The sequence below is a fragment of the Paramacrobiotus metropolitanus genome, unplaced genomic scaffold, assembly GCF_019649055.1.
Source record: "Paramacrobiotus metropolitanus isolate TYO unplaced genomic scaffold, Prichtersi_v1.0 Parri_scaffold0000015, whole genome shotgun sequence".
NCBI lineage: Eukaryota > Metazoa > Tardigrada > Eutardigrada > Parachela > Macrobiotidae > Paramacrobiotus > Paramacrobiotus metropolitanus.
Window position 1 is genome coordinate 373,924 of NW_026570235.1, and position 20,937 is coordinate 394,860.

The following is a 20,937-nucleotide window of genomic DNA, read 5'->3' on the forward strand; positions in this document are numbered from 1 at the left end:
GAATGAGTTCTGAGTGCCAAGATCTCGTGAAATCTATGAGCTGCAGTCACCAGACACTAGATGCCATCGTAGTGTAGTAAGATATTTATGCAATCGAAAAAAGTGACCTTAAATTCTGATTTTCTCCCACGAAGCTTGTTTAGAACTGTGAAATGCATTGTATTTGAGTAAACCTACTTATTATTAGTTCTTGGACTTGACAATACAAAACTCAAAAGGTTGAGGTACAAATACGAAACCCTGAACGAAAAAACCACACTCGACTGTCATCGACAAATCTTCCTTGTCGATAAGGCTTTGTATCAGAATGTCTAGCTACCTCGGAGGCCCACAAAACCTCACTTCTTTCCACAATGCATTAGATGGATTCAAAAGAAAGCCTTTTGAAGATACACTTGACAATGTAAAACGCAGGAAGGCTGACGCTGATGTGCCTAGTTACGCTGGCACAGGCCTTAAAAGAACGCCATCCTACGACGCACCTCCCGATTCTCAAACAGAGGATGCTCCTGTTAACAAGTATATCGCAGATGTTGATCAGCATGAGGAGGATGAACTGTCAAAGATTGACTGGTCCAGTAAGTGTTAAATTATATGTATTTTTCCATAATATATTTATTAACATTTTTAATTCTTGGCAATCGTAATAAATCTCCCATTATTGTCCGTGTAAGCCATATCCTGAATTTTTAGATGGACGGCGCCGAACGATTGCAGGACTGCTCACCTGTTTGTACGACAGGAGGAGAGAAAGAGAATTCACACCACAGGCCAAACCAGTGAAGAAGAAAGTTCGTTTCGTGCGCGATGAAAAATTGGTTAAAACTCGATTTTTTGAAATGGACGAAGAAGAAAGAGGTAAACTACGTGAAAACTACTTCCGCGAAGAAATCTGTGAAGGCATAATAAATGTCCGTTATGCATACGAGGAATTGTTTTGTACACATTTGTATTTGTACGTCCCACAGGCACCAGTGCATAAATTTTCCTTTTGCATAAACACAAAGTTCAACGCATAAGTTTCCTTTTTGTAATTAATTATTATTTCCCGTTGGGAAATTATTATTTGATCGTAATCGGGAAATTGCCGTTTAAACTGTATTGTCTAAATAAAATCTACTTGTTTTTAATGCTCCATAGGCTGGTTAAGGGGAGACTGGGGAGTCGAGACGGTCCTCAGACGGATAATCGTATTTAGTTAATATGTAATTATCTTACGTTTTGTGGTATTTTAAAGAAGGGTGTGCCGTGGTGGCAGTTTACAATTTTATAGAAATAATATTGAAGTATATCTTTTTTTTAGCAAATGTGTACAAGAACAAAATTCAGGCGGAACAACTTGGTATAGACTTGAAGCAGTTATCGGCGGAAGAAGAACGGAGGAGCTTGGAACAAGCTGCCCAGAACGAATTAAACCACCATGTGGAAAGTACCGATGAAAATCCCTGGTTTTCACCGCCTCGAATTGCCCGACTTCCGGCACCTTTGGTTGAACGCGGATTCGACAGTGTAGAGAAGCTGGTTTTTCATGCAAGACAAATGACTACGCTCTCCGCACTGTATCTTAACAGAGAAAAGTATGCTCATAAATCGCTATGTAGGAGAAACCAGAATAGTAATTCTGCTCTGTACGCTTCCGGTATGAAAGATACACTTAGGCAGTCGTTCTGTTGGGTTCATTGCACTGGGTTGATCTAGAAGTCCAGTCTTGTCGGGATGGTGGAGAACGCAGCATTGAAGTGCTTGACCACGTCATTGACATGATTCTTGGGCTTCCGGCACCAATGCGTTCGGCTCTTCCCGATCCTCGTTACCGAAAGAAATGCTAAACAACTGAGTGATTTCAAATTCTCATTTTTTGACGTAAAGGCCATCAGCTTGGTCTGAGGAAAGCTCTCGTCTGGCGTTCGTCCTAGGCGACAGTATTTACGTTGTTTCATTAGCCACATGATCTATGAATGCGCTGTAGTAACTGACTTCCGAAGGGCATCGAGTTTCCTCGCGTTCGAGAGCAGACATACGATTTTGTGGTCAAACGGTCGAAGTGCAGCTCAGTGCCCCATTAACTGTAGTGTTAATTTGGAGCGCAATGAATTAGGCCCAGCAACGCCCAAGGCTGTAATATACCACGGCAATTAATCGATTATGACCATAAATCTAATTTAAACTTTTTTTTTAATTTAGCCTCCCAGATAGTCCAGAAGAGCCAACTGAATCTCTGCCGACATCAAGTGTAAAACATGTCCTGCTAGTGAGGCCAGGGATGAACATGAAACAGCCACTGCCCGCCGAAATAATCCCTAGCGGCCCCTTACCGGAAGTGCCTGAGTTACCTCCAGCACCAGCTCCGGTTACACCTACCTTTACCGTTCAGCCAGTCACTGCAGCAGCTCCGGTGAATAGCACGTCGCACAATACGTTTCCGGTCGGTCAGTTGCTTCCGCCGAATGGTCTAGCGTTGCCGGCAGATCCAGTTTCCAGACCTGCACAGCTTGTTGCTCCGATGTCAGCACCAAAGTCCACAGGTAATTAGAGTTAGCAACTAGCATTCTTATTGAGGCTTAAAATTTAGAACTTCCAAATAGGTACTCAAATAGTCAAATGTAAGTGTATAGTTTCCGGCTTATTGTTAAAAAATGTCCAAACTAATGTTGGTGGAAGTAAGTGCAGCTGTGTGGATAACTACTATTACATTGCAATTGTTTAGGATTTGGAGATATTGCTCATTCATCTTCCGCAGTTCCATCCTTTGCACCCTCTAGGCCTTCTTTTCTACCGGCGCCAATAGATGCTTCCTTTCGCGCACAAGGTTCCCGTTGTTAGAGATAATCTCGAAAATCTCAAGCTGCTTCCGAAATCTCAGAGCACATGCGTCCGTTATTACGTGCTGTTGTACAGATCCTGCACAGTATTCTATATTGGTGATTTTTGTTGTTGCTCTTTGAAAATACGTACAGATTATTCAGGAATCTCCGGCGTAATTCCACCCTGTATATGCATCTCAGAGGTACAGTAACATTCTTCCGGTTGTTGAGTACATGTTCATGTACTGCAACTGGCGACCAGATTGAAAGTGGTAAGAGAGTGCCGTTGCGCGTTCGATGGTTTTCAACATTAAGTATAGGTTTCCAGTTTCCAACAATATAAATTACTTATGTAGCAAACTGGCAGTGAAGCCGAGGAAGCGAATTCGACTTCATATTACATAAGGACTGTTTCACCGTAAACTACATCGTTGGTATTCGGTCACTATACGTAGCAAGCAGCACATTAGCTGCGTTTTACATTCAGGGATAGATTGTTAAGGAATGCCAGCCCAAGTGCCGAACCCACAATCGCCATACTCTTTTTATCAAAATGTATCAAAGTATTGCTTTTTCTCTCGATTGAAATTATAGCAGTTTTGGCCAGATCCTACTTATTTTTAACGACCAGATAATCGATTACAAGCTGTGGTGATATGCCATACAGTGTAAAACTTGCATCCCAGACAAGTTGAACAACCCTTTTTGAAAGGTCACCGGGAGCATCGTATGTATATTGTATACCCATTGCTGTTTGTCAGTCTGCCCTTAACATTCTATAGTCTGTTTAAAGAAAATTAATTGAATTTATGTTAAAAATTGTGTAAATTTGGAACGAGCGAGGTATAACTACGGCATACGAATATTTTGCTTGAATACGCGTATTATTGTACGTATTACCGTAGCCTCCGAAAATTTACTGTATTTGGCATATGGTATAGCGACGGGCAAATAAAGAGCGTTGACGGACGGGCAATGGTAGTCGCTGAGGTCCCGCATTTTTTCGGCTCGTCCGGGTCTCATTTTGAGACCAGGTAACCAACAAATCCCGACCCGTATGATGTACTCTAGACGTATAGAAGTATTGTACATATGGCGATCAAAGCTCCGGCCCGTTTGAAGATTAGCAAAACGGGAGTCGGTCTCTTTTTCAATCCCAACCCGTAGAGTCATCACTCATCACTATTCGTGTGTCTCATATAATTTGGTAGTGCGACTGTGCCAGAACAAAAGCACTTAAAATTACGAATATCTATATTTTTGGGAAATGAAAGCACTTTCTTAATTGTCTGTCCTTGGCTATATATGATGCGGGTCACTTTTTTCACGGTGCTAATCCACAGCGTCATACCCTTTCTCAAAAACAAATTGTTAGGATTTCGCCTTTTTCGGGGTTCACCATGGTTCATTTCTGTTTGTTCCGTAGACTAATGTTTTTCATAATACAGATTAACTATTAAGTGTTGCTTTCTGATCCGTTCAACCATAGGGCTTATACCCCTCACGGTGCCATTTTGTTGTACGTGATAAAATCATAAAACATTATGCTCAATGTGTTATCGATCGCAGACAAGTTTTCCTATGTTTAAGAACTACCGTAATTAGCGATTTGTATCCCCAGGGTGGCATATAGAATATTTCGATCGCCTCACTGAGAAACCTTTTACTGCGGAGGGGTAGGGTGGACTAATAATTCGATAGACACGGTATTTTTGAAACTGAAATGATTATTTTGTTCTAATTGTAAGTTCGGACTTTACCTGTACTAGGCCCTTAGTGGTAATTACTGCTGCAGGATTGTTGAAGTATAAAACTTCTTTTATGGGAAATACATTCCCCTTATTTTAATTAGTATAGGAAAATAGTGCATTTCAAGACGTTCGATTAACTTGATGATGTGCATGCCTTCTTGTTTGGCTAGGACGACTGTGATTTTTACAGTATATTGGGTTTTTGCATGCACCGCTTTCTTTGCCAGTAGCCACTGTAGTTTATATTTATAGGTCTATTTTGAATTCACCGATGCATTGATGCAAAGGTCAAAGTGCGCTGCTTCAGCCTGCTTGCAAATGCCGACACGGTGTTTTGATGGTCACAACCTAGAGTAATGTCAGTACACTACATTAGAAAAAAATCGGTTTTGGTTAAAATCTGCATTAAAGTCGTAAGGATCTGTTAAGCCTTGTTATACAGTTAAAAGTTCAAATTTATGAGATTGTATAAATAAGCGTGTATTTATGGAATTTGTGAAGTGTTGTGTTGTTTACCTATTAGTATTAAATTTGTTCTGAGAAGGATTGTTCAATCTCAAACGGTATAATTTGATTTTAATATACGATCGCGACGATAACTATGAAATTCGTGTCTGACGATGTGCTCTCAGGTTTGGAAGCTTAAAATAATGAGATACTTCACTGGAAGTGACCTTTCAAAACCTGAAATGTGGAATAAAACAGTTGTTGTCTTTCTAGGAAGCGGAAATTCTGCCTTCCAGCCGTCGTTTAACGGAATTCCACAGTATCAAGTTGCCGGTGGACGAACGGACGGATACAGCCCGATTGCACCGGCGCCCCTGCCCTCTGCACCGTCCACTCGACAACCCGATTATCGTCCTGCCTTCCCTGCCCACAATGTTCGCCACAATGGGCCTGCTCCCCCCGTCCGGCATGATACTAACGGTTTTCGACCACATGCCGGCGATTTCGGTAGCCGTGGTCCACAGCAACGGCCGCCTGCGCGAGTGTGCCAATATCAACATTTGCCCGGAGGTTGCCGGAATGGAAATGCCTGCCGCTTCCTACATGTCTCCTCGAAACCGTAACCTTGGCAGCTTCTTGCGTTATTATTCTGGTGCATGAGTTTGTTCACTTGTTTGGTGACGTACGGTGGGGTTTGGCATTTGTTGGTGTCAATATGGACGATGAGATTTCGTTATTTTCCTAGGGTGACCAGTGCTATCGTCTAGCTAACACTATGGTTTTTGAATCTAAGCAATCTAATTTTATAAAAGGACGAACATGTGGTACCTTGATTTCACAAATGTTTGAACTGCCTGGTACGATTCTGATGGTATCGTATTAATATCATGATTATTATTAATTTTGGAAATACTACCATACCGTAATTTACTGAACTTGATAAACTGATTTAGTACAGTGTATGTTCGATGATTAAACTGATACCGTGAATCGTTCAGGGACTACCGGAAATAGTTGTGCAGGCAAATAGAAATGTTGTGAAATAGTTGTACTCGCAAAATCAGCATGCAACGGCCAACGAGTAACTTGTCACTGAATAAAGTCTGTGTCGGCTTTTAGCGAAATTCTTTCGAATTTTTGTAGAGGTTTTCAGTCATATTTTTTGCAGACTTTTTTTAGGTAAACAGAGTAGAACTTTGCAGTATAGAGCCAAATGCCAGGTAGACCGAAATGCTTTACTTGGGTTAATTGCACACCATCCCGTGCAGGCTCTGGCTACTTCCACATTGACATGGATAACTAATAAAACGAGTAACTGCACTTTGCAGACAACCAGTCACCGGGATTAGACAGAAATAATAAATTAATAGAAAACAATTTGATTTTAAAAAAGTATAACCATTGGTGGATATATATAAAATATCGTTTTGTAACAAAGGGAGCAGACCAAAATCAAATCACAATCAAATTGGGCAGAACAACTCGAACTTATACGAAATGGCAGTCTTAAGGAACCTTCTCGGTTTTTTGGCTCTTTTGTAGTTTGTCAGATTTCTCCGCAAAGGTGGCATTTTTTTCTTTGATGGGAGAAACGCGCGATCTTTCGTAGCACAGCTGGCATACCGGCACGGGTTTGTTTGAATAAAGGCCTATTAAAGGAGCGTGAGTATCCGTGCAACGACGACATACCACATCACCGCACTTCCAACAATGGTACTAAAAGAAACATAACAAATTGTAAACCCATACAGCATTTTTTAAAAAATGCGGTTCAGGAAGCATGTTTATGAAATTTAAATGATTACGTGAAAGTGGTCATATTACGAGTACTAAAGTTAGGTATAAAAAGAAGAGGGGGTTTAGAAATTAAAGCGCCACCAAACTGAAGTATACATTCCAATCTCCAGAAACACCATTTCTACACGGGAACTAATACTTCACATTCGAAATTTCAAACTACTACTGCTTTCGAAATTCGAGAGAAGCCGTAAAGGCAAAACACGCACCTTGACTGTAAACTGCGAGAAAGGTGTTGAGCAAACACAATATCTGACATAGCGTATGGGCTTCCAGTCAAGTGCTACGGATTTAATTATCACAGAAGCGTTCGGATAGTCATCCCAATTCATGGAAGAGCCCATACTGATGCTGCTCAGACTACCGTGTGGCGACGACATTCCCGCTCCGTTGGCTGTCACCGTCACGAGGGGATTACGTCGATGATGAGGAGGATTTGCCAGCATTTCCTTTAATAATGCTATTCGCTACAACGCGCAGAACACTATGTCACCGGCTGGAATGATGAAACCATTAGATGTAAGGAAAAAATCGCACACACATACACGTTCGAGGTACAACGCATGATCCTCCAGGGCACTCGAGTGATCAATCAGCGATGTTACCGTATCCAAGAGCGGCTCACGTGGATGGACACCCTCTTCGAAGCGGCTATAGAGGGTCACCCACAATCTGAATGCAATCAACAGAGTGCATTATCACATCAGCAACATCAAGAGGAAATAGTCGCTCGCGGTACCTCAGCTGCTGAGCTGAAATGTCAGGAAATAATAATGGAGTTAATCGGCATCGTTCCGGATCGTATAAAGGGTTCAAGTACTCGTTCAAATGCCGCTTCATGTAGCCCCATAACGAGTAGGTTCGCTCGGACAGCCTAACAAAGACACGAAACTGTAGACACTGTGTGGCATTTTTACAAAGAAAATTAGTGCCAAGTTTCGTTCGAAAATTAGTGCCAAGGTTATTCCAAATTTTGTTATAAACGTACGGTTCGGGAACCGTACGTTTACCCGAACCGCACGTTTATAATAAAAGTAGCTTGCTCTCCAGTATACTGTACAATTCCACTAGTGCAATAAAAAATTCAGTACAGTACTAGTAGTAAAAATAAAAATTATCGTTCAATTATTTATAATAGACTGTAACGGCTAATATTCAGTTCGTTCTTAATCTAATCAAAGCCCCTGGAAAAGGCTCAGCGTTGCCATTTCCTCTGCCTATAACCTATCCACCCCAGCGTGCACAAAAATAAATCACTGATGCGCATGCCGTCAGCAAAAGCCTAAATATTTACTTCAAATCTCGCCGCTCCTTCTCATTATTCCCAATGAATGTCCCAAACTGACAGCTATACAGATGATCATGTAGCACCAACAGGAAGCGTTCGTTGAACTGAAATGCGTAGGGCTTCTGACAGAGCAATTGCCAAACACAATCCAGGAACTGCGCAAACACCGGGCTCTGCTCCCTTGATGTATCAATAACCATGTTGACGGCACTACTCGGTGTGATGGCTGGACTGACACCTCCGTTTCCGAATACCGGCCGCAGGTGTCCGGCACGATCGGAAAACTTATGTCCAAATGCCAACCATTCTTTTTCAATCAGCGCCTAAAACGCAATACTTATGATGCAAAAATTAGCAAGATTTGCAACTACACAGTTATCACAGTAAGTTTACGACAAGTCAGCCCAGCAAACATGCATGCTGTTTTCTAGTGCTGCGTCGGCTGCGACGAAAAGGTACTGCTTAATCCCTTCATTATATTTTTACCGTTGTTCCAGTTTCTGTACACAAACATTAACATTTGGCACTCACCATGAATCCATGTAGCGTACGATAGTATGGATCCAAGAACAAACATGCGAGGGAGCAAGTCTGAGCAGTCCTATCCCAACCATCAGAGCAATGCACTAGGACACTATGACCTTCAGTTATTTTCTGCAAAGGACACAAGGTATAATGAAGACCTAAGAATCCGACCTCTCTAACTGTAAGAATTAGGCCTTTATACAGTTAGAACAACGAGCGAATTTTTGCGTGCATACCGGGAAAGGAAGTCCAGATACTGGAGTACAGAATCTCATACTCTTCCAGTTTGAACTACTTACCTCAGCAATAAATAAAGACGCATCCAAAATGGAACGAATATGTTTTAACCAGCCGGTGGCTTGTAACCCGCTTAAGAAGGTAGAATGCGAAGGTAAACTTAAGTCCTCGGATCCAGTTTTCAAATCACAAACTAAAAGTCAAAACATGGGAAGAATTATTGTATGGACGGTGACAGCGCATCCGATCAATTCTTATTTTTACAGAAATTTCCAAGAGTCGAGCGTCCACTGCTCTCATGGATGTGAGACGATCACTCACCACAGGGATGGTAAACCCCTTTAACGTAAGTAATTAGTTTTACACTTTACTAACCTTCAACCAGCTTCTGCAACCCGCTGCGCATGACATGGATGTTTTCAATGCTGAAAAATTGCACTTTCATTCCGACGTAATTTGCTTCAGTCTCATAACCTTTTCCTGTAGCTCGATTAGCCATCGCGTTGATCTATAAAATACAACGCATTTCGTAAAACAGACATTTATAAAAGGAAAAAAAACATTCCTTACACGGGGTCGAGTGTCGATTATAAATACGGTTTTCGACTCCGGTGTCGACCGCAGTATGCAGTTTAGCATTTCCTCGTCTTCCTCACAACGAGCACTGAAACCTGATAATGGCTGTGAACAGCGACAAATGGCAGCCTAAAAAATCAACAATTTAAAACCACGAAAAAGCAAGACAGGGCTACTACGTATCATCCTCACGTTGGTTTTAGGATACAAATACGATAAAACAGGAAGTCGACCCCGACTACGAAATCCGGCGCTGCCTAGCAAAATTTTTGGCGTTGCCGAGGAAGGAACGTAAAGAAACTGTGGATAGGTATCACAAACCTACGAGAGAGCATTAAACGTACTCGCAAACAATCAGATTCAAAAGCGTTCCTAATTCCTACTTCATAATGCTGGTTCATCTTGGACAACACCCAGTGCTGGTTTGGAACGCCGATTCTTTGATACTCAGACTGCAAGTCGAAAATATTCCATCCGGACGTTCGGTCAAAGCTCTCCTCGGGTGGATTGTATGAAAAACAGTACAGCTCTTCATATGTAGCTAAAATAATCAAAAACAGCTGTAAATGCACACTGGCATTAGGTCCAGACACCTGTGTAATTTGACCTGTTTTCTGGAGCTCACGAAGTTAGATTTTCGTTATTTTGAATAACACAGCACAAGTGTTCACCTGGTTGTGCTAAGCGTAAAAGAGCTGCATAAAGCTCCTGGGAATCTCTGTCTTTGGGAATGACTAGTATCAAGGACAGAAATGTTTTGCACCGGATCTGTAAGGGTGAACCGCCAACTGCCATCGATAAACGATCAACACTTCCGATATGCCCCAGAAGAACCTGCGACGACATTGCAAGTAAATTCTAATGTATAAACATGGAAAGCATTTCAATTTCTATTGCTAAATACAGCGAAACATTTATTGACAGTGTGAATTTGCTGAAATTTATGCAGTAAATGACTCTGCTTAATCAAGGAATGTGAATATTCATGACGATCGTATTTACCCAAGTTTCCCGCTTCTCGACGGGATTAACGAAGATTAGATGGGTCGGCGTCAAGTACAGGGTACCAGTGGACGGTGTCGTAGATTCCATAGCGTTTCGGTTTTGCCAATGGTAAAATCGATCAAGTACACGGACATTCTCTATCTGCAAAATAATGCTAATTGTACATCCGACAATCTTATGGCACCATGAGATTTGCACATCTCCAATCGACTTTTTTCGTTCGATTTTGCCCGGCCTGATGGGTTGCCGGCAGTGGGAATTACGCCAATGTTCCCGTATCCACGCTAGATTAATTCGGCTAGTATTTTCCCTGTCTAGATAACGGTTTTTTGATGAACCGGTGATAATTGTTTCACAGGCAGTGAAACGTAAAAACCATTTGCTAAAGCACAATGATGACGCCGGTGCTGGCGCATGCAGACAGTTGGACGCATTATCGATCCTGAACACTGGGACAACGCTATGATCCCGCGGAGAGAAAAGAACAGATTGTCGGGTCGGAGTAATGAAGCTCCCGTTAAGAATAACCCAGAATCCTTCTGACTTACATTAAGGAAGCAATTCCATTAACGCTTTCCTAATGTGCAGTTTACGTCGGCAAAAGACAGTACCAGTAGTTTAATTTACGTAGGATTCCAGCGCGTTAAAAAAGCTGAAGAGACAGGATAATTTGTCAAATTCCCCTCAAACGATTCTCACACCATTAAACTTTTTGACTTATGAGTACCACCCGGTATTTAATAGTTATATAGCATTTGTTGCATTTGCTGACCTTGCTTTGAATTTCAAACCTGGTAAAGTGGCAAGATTAAAAAGCAGCAAATACGTTCCCGAAAACGATGTCATTCATTCAGACAGTCATATGAAAACTGTCTCTGATCGAAAGTACACCTGGGTAATGCACTTTGCGGACACTCAGTAGTCAGTACTAAAATCGCAGAATTGTGAACTAAAAATTTTAAATAATACCATTTCGTTATAATACTCGTACTGTAAGTATAGATATTGCACACAGTACCGGTACAATAGTCTTCTCTTCGAGCTATAAAACAAATGTATCCCGAAGAGGAGATCACCTAATATTTATATTATTATTTATGGTTCCTGGTTCCACTCAAGATTCGATATCCACGATATCATACGCTACGCTAAGAAACGTTATGCTAAGAAATCCAGGATTAAAAACATGAATCTAAAAATGTACGTGAACTTTACCAAGATACGGTTCGCATACAACAAGTAACGTTGTACAGAAACGTAGTACGCGAAAAGCTGACAGTAACAATTTCGCTCAAAATTCATGTCTATCATTTTATAAAGAAACAAACAACAATATAACGCGTTTTACAGGTGAGAAAGAGACGGAATGCACTAAAAAGGCACCACCGTAAACACCTAAACACTCCTACAGTGCGCTGCAACTGCGCGAACTAAAAACTCTAGCTCTACCTGAAGCAATGGATTCTCCAGAATCAACGCCGTGGAATCAAGACCACCAACATTACGATAAAACGCTTCCATCCTTACGTCAGCTGGCTGTCAAACTTCAGTATTCTAACCAAACACTGATACTTGAAATTAACAGCAACAGCCAAACTCGATCAGCACTGCACTGCATCCAACCATCCCGTAATCTTCAACAGATCCTCTGCATACATTAAGAACGCTGATCAGAATTAGAGAGCCTCTTGCTACTTTCTACACACACAAACTTCACAATTCACATCGTCTGCTCACGTCCACCTCAAAGAACCGACATATCATCATGTGCTACGCGGCTATTGATCCAAATCCCGACCACTTAACGATGCACGCACATCCTGTTCCCGTCCGCTTTTCCAGCTTTTTGTATTAATGTCAACTTTGCGATTTACTGACAGAGAACGGTAGCACGTAAAAAGATCAGCAAACAAATCTACTTTTCCTGCTTTTATGTACGGGCAAACAGAAAACGGATAACAAGTGGATAATTTTTGACTAAAAAAGTGTAAATAAACGCTGTAATTGCTGTTTCTGGAATCTCAGGATTCTCAATCCAACGCGAAAAGGATCACTCAGCACAGGCCACAGCTGGCCGGGGTTGGAATATTTGCAGGTTGAATGAATGCACGAATGAATGGACCGCGAATGAATGAAATTGTAATCATGCAGTACCTCTCTACCAATGGCTTCAGTAGACGAATGTGTCGGCAGTGACTCGGCTCTGTCTGCAGCAGCCGAGCGAAGCTGATGAATAAAAATACTCAATATTATACAAATATTGAAAAAAATATACTTTATCCAAAATGAGATTTTTCAACTTTTAGGTGTCAGCAAGTTGTACAGGTGTAGTTCGAAGAGTTTATTCATGTACTACAAAAATACCGCGGGTTCTGCAGAACAATTAGAGCTTCGAGCCAAGCTGTTGTGCAATATACAAAGTACTAGTGTTGTGCTACTAAATAAAATTAAATAACGGCCATTTACTTAGTAAAAGTCCGCCTAATATTAAAAGTCTAGTAAATAGTAAGGTTTTGGAAATAAAGTAAGTAAAATGTGCTGACGGAATAGTAAAAAGCAAGTAAATATTAAGGTTCAGCGTTGAATAAATAAAAATCATTTACTAAATTATTTACTAAATCGTTTTATCAGCGTTACGGAAAACTGGCGTGTCAGCCGCCGCCACTCGCAGGTAAAGTGAGTGTGCGCAGTAGTCGGTAGTCGGCTGCTAGCCTGCCACCCTCCAAAGCAGCAGTATTTATTTTTCAGTATGCACCTGTATAGCTCGATTAATGCATAAGAAATTTATCTGCACTATTTTCAGTAGTCTGTTGCTCTTTGAAACTAACGCAATTCGAAACTTTCAATGCTAAATTAAATTTGTTTAGTAAATTTACTTTAATTTAGAAAGTAAATGTCCTTGGGAAAACTGAAATAAAAAGTAAAAGTAAGTAAAAGTCCCCAAAAATTTTGAATAGTAAGCAAAAGTAAGTTAACTTTCAAAAGCAGATAGTAAAAATAAGTATATTGGCAAGGATTTTTACTACCTAACACTACAAAGTACTCTGCATACCGCAAGGTGCCGCGATATTATTAATATTAAGTTTTGGTAAAAGTGTACTTACAGTGCACACCTACGAGTAAGTCAGCTCTAAACCGCCAGGCGCAAGCCATACGGTAAGACGGTGAGAAACAGTGTAAAATTACTTGTATTACAGGTATTAAATCGTATACACAATATTTTTGGCACAAATTTTAGACTAGGGATGAAAAATGTTTTTACGTGTACTGGCTTTTGCTGAATAAAACCACAATCAAATAGCTCCGTTTAAATTAAATTAGACAACCTTAAAGGAAAGGTTAGCATATGGATTGCAAACCCTTGTCGACCACGCCAGTGTCGGCTCGATCAATAAGATCGTCTTCGTATAAGATATAGCAACAGTAGTAAACAGCAACAGGTACAATATAATCTTATGAATTCTTAATTTAAATGAGTGAATATCAACTGTAGAAATTAATAGTGTCAAATCGAGATTGACGACTGTAAATTAACTGCACAACATTTTAATATACGTACGTCATTTCCTAAAAGAGACTCCTGTAGTATATATAGACGACACACTGATAGAGTTCTAGTGTTTCTAAACCTGACCTTTTCTAATGAATTTCTAGTTTTTCGTGTGTAAGTGCTCCGCATGCTCATACCCAAGTCGCAGCAATGATTGCGAACGTGATCTGTTGAATTGGATCTGATCCATATCCATTCAAACGCACGAAGTAGTATCCCAGTGATGTCATTCGTAAGCACTGTACCAACTGACTTTATTTTCCTATGTCGCTGTGAGCACAAAGCACGAAAGCTGCCCAGAATTGTTAAAACATCCGTGTTCAAATTCATTATGTTTAATTCCAAATTATCCGCAGTGCAACGGATATTTTGGAAATGAGCTTACCCAAAATTCTACATGTACAATTTCGGGTAATAACGTAAAAGCAAAAATAAATTATTCGAGAAGAGTCACATTTATTTTTGTTTTTCACAAATGTCTTTTAGGAATAATCCATTGCTATGTACATAATTTTCATCATCATGTACATGAAACAAATGGTTACTGTATATTATATTGTATACAACATATAACTGTATGGCACGCAACTTTGTCGGGATACTCGATCCTACTGTTCATAGCTACGCCATGTGCTGCAATTCATTTGATCTATACCGGCTGCCCGTTGAAGTCGCAACTTACTCGTAGATATAAACTTGATTTCAAAATTTGCACAATGCATTCGTTAGGCAAATTAGGATTGTTGTTGTAATTGATCACAGGAAGTATGATATGCAATAACAGTTTATAACTATCCGCTTTAAGACGCTTCAGCTGCACTATCCGATCCGGCTGAAATTCATATGCGGCATTCTGCATATGGTAAATTATTTCCGTCACATTGGCTCCAGCGGATTCCGCAAACTGGTTTATATTGCGCAAAAATAAATATACATTTGATTCAGATGACATCGACACCGTTATTAATGAGTTAGCGAATAAATTATTTCAAAACGACACAACAGCAGATGATCTGGTCAGATACAGTTAAAAAGGGGTTTTTGTACGTAGACTTTGAATTTCTGTAAACCACGCAGGCGAAATAAAGTGTAAACAATCAAGAACCGAAATGGTACGTTTTTCCGTCGCAGGCACTGGAGTAGTAATAATGTAAGCAAACGTATTGCGCGCATAAAAAGGAATTAAAAATTATTATAAATTGATAGTAATCTGAGCGTCACATTAAGCTAATCCATTAGCAAATACAGATCCGTTCGCATATGCAAATTGTCTGGTGTCGCACAAATATTATGTACAAGTACATCCCGATTATACATGCTATAATCGAATAATCAAACTGACACCAGTGATTATTTCACACACCAAATAATAATTTGAGGGAGGGACGTGAAACAAAAGTGCGGTAAATGGTCTGAAGTCGAAAATCCACCACGAGTTTGAGGCGGATTATTAATTGCCGTCAAGGTTTGTATTTGGGGTCGTACTACATGTACAGATATCTGTGCCACTGGATTCTGGATAACCCTGTGCATTGGTGTAGTATGTGCGTATGCATAATGTCCAGCAGCATCCTCGTAGTTCCGGTGTCGTATAAATGAGAGTGTTTGGGATACTCCCACAGTGTGATGTGAATAAAAGAGTGGATGATACACGCGCACATATGATGTACAACCCTAAGTGTGACACTACTGTAAAGGGATCTAATGACATGCCGACGCGAGCAGGTTATCGGCACTCCTTCAAAGTAATCAAATTTTGAGTACAGTACGTCATCCCTGCAAAATTCATTACAGAAATTACGTGAGCGGTTACGTTTTTTCGGGTAAATTGCTTTCCAAACGGTAATTGTTATTTCGCTAGCATTGTGGTTCCTCTTTTTGCTAGCATACTAACGCTAAAAATTAGCGAACGTTTGCAGAATATGGTTGAAATAAAATTATAAGCCTTATTTTATCGGTTATTATCTACCATGCAGTAATTCCTTTATTTATATATCGTCACTTATTATAGTTACGGCGTAGCAATATGCTTATCGGTATCCGGCTTTTTGAAGCTTTTCCCAAAATGAGATTCCTTGGGTATTGTATTTTTGAAAATTTTGTCCTCGTTGGACTTACACAAAGTTTCCGTTAGAACGAATCATGCCAGCCCTAGCTAACTGCCCCGCCACGAAATTGGCACTAAATGAAAGAAAGCAACAATGAAAACCCTGGGCTGCGTCATATTTCGCGCATGTACTTGTAAATAATTATAGCATGCTTAATTGCGTCATTATTCACTTCATTGGCGCAAGCATGAAAGTCGGAAGTGGCCGGCTCGTCAATTCCGGTAACACATACAGAAGATCTGGAGCAATTCAAATCCTTGCAAACTAAACATACAGGTCCAACAATAAATCCTGTTGCTTGAAACTTCAATTCTACGTGCAAATAATATGACACTGTAGCAGCAATAGTATGTACATAGCTTACGGTGAATTTAAGGACTGACAGATAATTTTTGAAGGTGATATGAATAAATAATAATATTACATTCCTGAACAGTTTGCAGGCATTACTCGTTTTATTCAAGCAGTATCCAAAATATACAGTGAAGTTATGTAAGACTCTGCCCGCGTTTACAAATTCTAAGTAACCCAGAATTTTACGACGGGAACACCTGTGAGGACCAACGCAAGAAATCGATTGACCGAAACTGACTTACGAGTAATACTTGTATTTTTGGCAGCTATGATCGTAAGGATACAAGCAGAAATTACTAACGCAATCATATAACGTGAAGCCCACCTACACATTCGGTTATGTGCTGTAATGGTCTATATTATCGAATTTGGGTGTAATACAGTGTATTCTACGTGTACGTAGTTTAATTCTCTTTCAAGTTCATGCAGCGAGCAAACTTCAAAACTACTCTACGGTTTATGCCTACGTAGCCTTTTCGGTGATTCGGCTAGAGCAGAAATTCTACTGTACTTACAATTAGGAAACAAAACTTCAAAACTGCTCAGATCGGGAGAAAGCCGGTTTAGCACCATATTACCAATTTCTCACAGGTGTGCCATAATCAGTGCATTTTATTATAAATAAACAAAAAAATGATAGCTGTATGACGCTATCCTTGATCATGTAATAATATTGGACATTGATGCGTTTAGGTACAATACGTGCCGTGCCAGCGTGTACAATACGTACACAGATTTTCAGAATTTTTCGATGTACCAGAGTTGCTATTCGAACCTTTAATGACTTACTATACGAGTTATTGTACAAGCATTCACTATCCATCTTTCAAACGATAACGTACCATTTCACACCCGCCATATATACGTTTTATTAACCTAGTTCAATGAAACCAACTTTTATCGGTATTGCATGGAACGTCGGTGTTACAATGTAATTTATGCTCATTAGGAGCTGTTACCTCACCTATGAGTATACTTGCCTATAGTAGGAATAAGGAAGTACTATAAGTACTCGTACTTACTTAATTATTCATCTTAGTAATGATTTTATAATGAATGTGTACGTACATACAAGCACAGTATGCGGTACGAGCAACAACTATTCAGGCTGCAGCCAAAGTCGCAATTCAATATAATATTATACTGTCGTATATTAATTATAATAATTATTGTAATAATTTTAGTTAAAATTCAAACAAGCAGGCTTGTGCTTTACATGACGATATGGGGTAGATATTTATCCCTTTTGTGAACCAGTACCCTACTCGAGGGGCTTTTTATACGTAATAAAAAAAGCCCCATGAATACTGTACGGTATTGGTGAAACAAAAATATACAGTATGAGTAATCATAAAAGCAGAGTCGGTATTAAGCTAACGCATAATAAGGTATACTGATAAAATTAAAATATTTGAATAATTTATTTACCTTATTTTTTTAATTTTTCAAGCCAGACGACAGTTGTGCTAGTTCTGAATAAGCTGTATAAGGATAGGAACATTTTCTTGAAAGCTTGCAACTTCATCACCAGGAAATAATACTCGTAATTATTTATGTTGTGTAGGTGTGTCGTTCGGTGTTTCTGTTCTGGATAAAATTTTCTCACAGTTTTATATTGAACAGTATATGTACCAAAACATACGTGCGTTTACTTGAATAGAGTCCAGTATTTGATTACATTAATAATTTCTTGATTATTCTCTTATAATTTTTCCACTTGATCTTGCATCTCGTGTAACAAAGTGATTGCATCGAAATGAGCTTTGCGGTCGGTAAAGAAGTATATAATATAGTATAAGTGGATCGCTCTTGACAAATCGACCCAACTCCTGTGTTAAGTATTATACTAGGCCATGAGTAGAATAATAATTTAATAAGATAGATCTTGTCAAATTATTATCTAGTATTTATTCAGGAATCAATGCATTTTTGGAAAATCAGATCTGTACGCTTGCGACGGCTTGCATATGCAATGCAAATAAAAACTCACAAAATGCCATCGTACGCGCAAAGACGAACGCGTATCTATGCACCATAAAATATAACTGTATTCGTTTGTGGCAGCAATTTACATATACGTAAAAGTACAAATTCGGTAATATAGATATTCGTATTTTGCATGCGGCAGTGCGAGACCCATACTGCTGTAAAATGACTAAAAAAACGGCTTATCATAAAAAATGCATCTGCTTTGAAAAATAACCTACCACATTTTTGCGGAGATGTTGGCTAAAGAAATGACCGTGTAGAAAAGACAGACTCCTTATGAATCTTATATTATCACAATACTGATTTTTTAAAAACTTTTTAACACACTGTGGAGTAACTCTTTCAGTAGCTTGATTATAAAATATACATACATCCAGCATATGCATAAGGCGGTTAACATAAGAAAAATAATAATGTTATTATGGATAGACCTCCTTGCAAAGCCGCGTGTTTATCGTACCTTTGCAGTTATTTATACAGTTTTTTGTAATAACTGATTACCTTCGGAGTTCGAATTCTCTCCATATAATCTTCGATGTGTAGATACCGAAGCAACCGGATGTGAAGATCGTTTCATTCCATCGACGCATGTACAGATAAGAGGATACCGAAATTTTTCATTAGGACTTGCAGAAATCAACGACAGCACGTCCATGCAGCACTTGAACAGTGACATGTATTTAATCGTTTTTGTACCCTAATGTCCAGTGGAGATAATCGTAAGTAAACCAATAAAGTGAATTACTCGTGTCAGTTTGCCAACAGGTAATTCGATTCATCCAACATGAGTGCCATATAAAACAGGTATTACCGTAGTCACCATATATACGTGAACTTATGGGCTGCATGTCCCGGTGGCTCGTTAATATACAACAACGCATATCAACGCTCGCGCCATATCTAGATCCAATTTCTCGGCTGTGACATTTACAGTTGTGGGATAGGTCCTCCATAAAATGGTGAAATATTAATTTTACCGGCAGCCACACACAACGACAATGATGCTGATTGTTGACATGACGCGGTCTCCACGTTGGGACAGGAAACATCTGCGTCCGCCGATGCTAGCATGGGGACGAATGCGTTTGTTATAAATGGGCGTTTGGCCCGAATATACCGGGAGACTAGAGGAAATATCTGTGCGGATGCTGGCAACATCGGCGGGAGTTGCAGACGCAGCGGCGCGGTGTGTATGTGTATTCTTAAAGAGTTAAAGAGCAACAGTCAGAGGAAAACATAACCCACACTTAATCCCCAATGCCAACAGGAACCGCTAAGCTTAAGCAGGCCATGCGACGAAATAGATCCGAATAAACATATGTCGACAATGGTAATCAGTTTCCCGTTTACATACATACTGTATACATTAATACATATTGTACAAGTACACAGACACTCAACAGTTGTTCACTTACTGTTAGCAAATGTTAGTCTGGCCCAATCGTGCAGGCCATGTAATTACCAGTCAGCAATATCTATTACGTCGTGCCAGTAATCCCGCTGTATAGTGCACGTGCGCATTGCCGATATATGTACACACATACGTAAGACGGAAGTGGAAAAGGGCTGGAGAATTGTGCCTTAAATAAGTTCTGATAGAGGCCGGTCTCAGTGGGAATCAAGTACTGTGCCGAACAGGACATCCGCGTTCAACGTGCTTTCATCTAACTCTAAACACATCCTTAGCCCATACAGCACGTCCAATTTTGCTGTTGCATTCCTCGGTTTAGGGCATAACGCTAATGTGTTCCTGTTTCCTGCATGATCGGTACGGGCGTATTTTGCCGACTCTTTAAACCCCCATATACACGTAACTATTCCAGGCCATCAATAGCGGAAAAATTACACCAGGATAACAACCATTCATGTATACCATATGACCATACCGATGGTTGTGTCAGCCGCTCCAGCTGAACGCATAACTGCACTGCAAAGCGGTTACTAGGGTCATAACTTTTGCGAAATTTGCAGCGGAAATAGCGGCGCAACAAAAATAGTTACACATAAATTTTCTAAATAGAAGTATTAAAATATCTTTTAATGCCACTGTTGTAACGTGAAAAGTCCTATCATCCCTGTCCAGTGCTGCCGCCGAAGCACCAATGATGACTATCCTGCTAAACACCCATTAATTGATTACAAGTAACTTTATACAGAATGTTTCACAAAAGATTTAACATTAACGCTTAGCGTTCAGATGATCTAGATGAAGAATCCATAAATTAACAGGGAACAATGTAGCCTTTTTATTGTTGCACGAACGTCAGACTTGAAACATAATATTGAAACATTGAAACATTTGGGAAAATATCATTTTCAATAGAAATATGAAGTGATCCGTTGTAACTTTAGGAGCTGTAAACTCGTTGTAAAACCCATTTGGGGGATGTGGTGCCTGCAATTCGCAGTTCCAGTTTTATCGAGCAAGCGTAATGACGGTAAGTGTGCAGTAAAATAATAGTTAATAACAATACTGATTATTGTATGTTTGTAGTCCACCCAACAC

The 20,937-nt window shown here is 39.9% G+C and overlaps 2 protein-coding genes across 7 annotated transcripts; one reads left to right on the forward strand and one right to left on the reverse strand.

Annotated features, from left to right (window-relative positions):
- Positions 1–51: 51 nt before the first annotated feature.
- LOC129584908 (serine/threonine-protein phosphatase 1 regulatory subunit 10-like) lies at positions 52–5,949 on the forward strand. The gene is made up of 6 exons (XM_055477330.1): positions 52–578; positions 694–858; positions 1,304–1,577; positions 2,185–2,525; positions 2,708–2,809; positions 5,276–5,949. The coding sequence occupies exons 1-6, from the start codon at positions 308–310 to the stop codon at positions 5,623–5,625; spliced, it is 1,503 nt and encodes a 500-aa protein (XP_055333305.1). The 5' UTR covers positions 52–307; the 3' UTR covers positions 5,626–5,949.
- Positions 5,950–6,199: 250 nt separating this feature from the next.
- On the reverse strand, positions 6,200–19,718 carry LOC129584971 (myotubularin-related protein 6-like). 6 transcript variants are annotated; one of them, XM_055477434.1, is made up of 15 exons: positions 12,248–12,561; positions 11,880–12,078; positions 10,428–10,571; positions 10,097–10,259; positions 9,809–9,966; positions 9,618–9,746; positions 9,420–9,554; positions 9,225–9,357; positions 8,912–9,042; positions 8,619–8,741; positions 8,094–8,410; positions 7,539–7,673; positions 7,345–7,471; positions 7,009–7,266; positions 6,200–6,718 (listed from the first exon to the last, which is right to left on the reverse strand). In XM_055477434.1, the coding sequence occupies exons 2-15, from the start codon at positions 11,949–11,951 to the stop codon at positions 6,509–6,511; spliced, it is 2,235 nt and encodes a 744-aa protein (XP_055333409.1). In that variant the 5' UTR covers positions 11,952–12,078; positions 12,248–12,561; the 3' UTR covers positions 6,200–6,508. The 6 variants fall into 6 exon arrangements, with proteins under 6 accessions (XP_055333409.1, XP_055333405.1, XP_055333407.1 ...); XM_055477430.1 differs by having other exon boundaries at positions 12,174–12,561; XM_055477432.1 differs by having other exon boundaries at positions 12,168–12,561.
- Between the last annotated feature and the right edge of the window lie 1,219 nt (positions 19,719–20,937).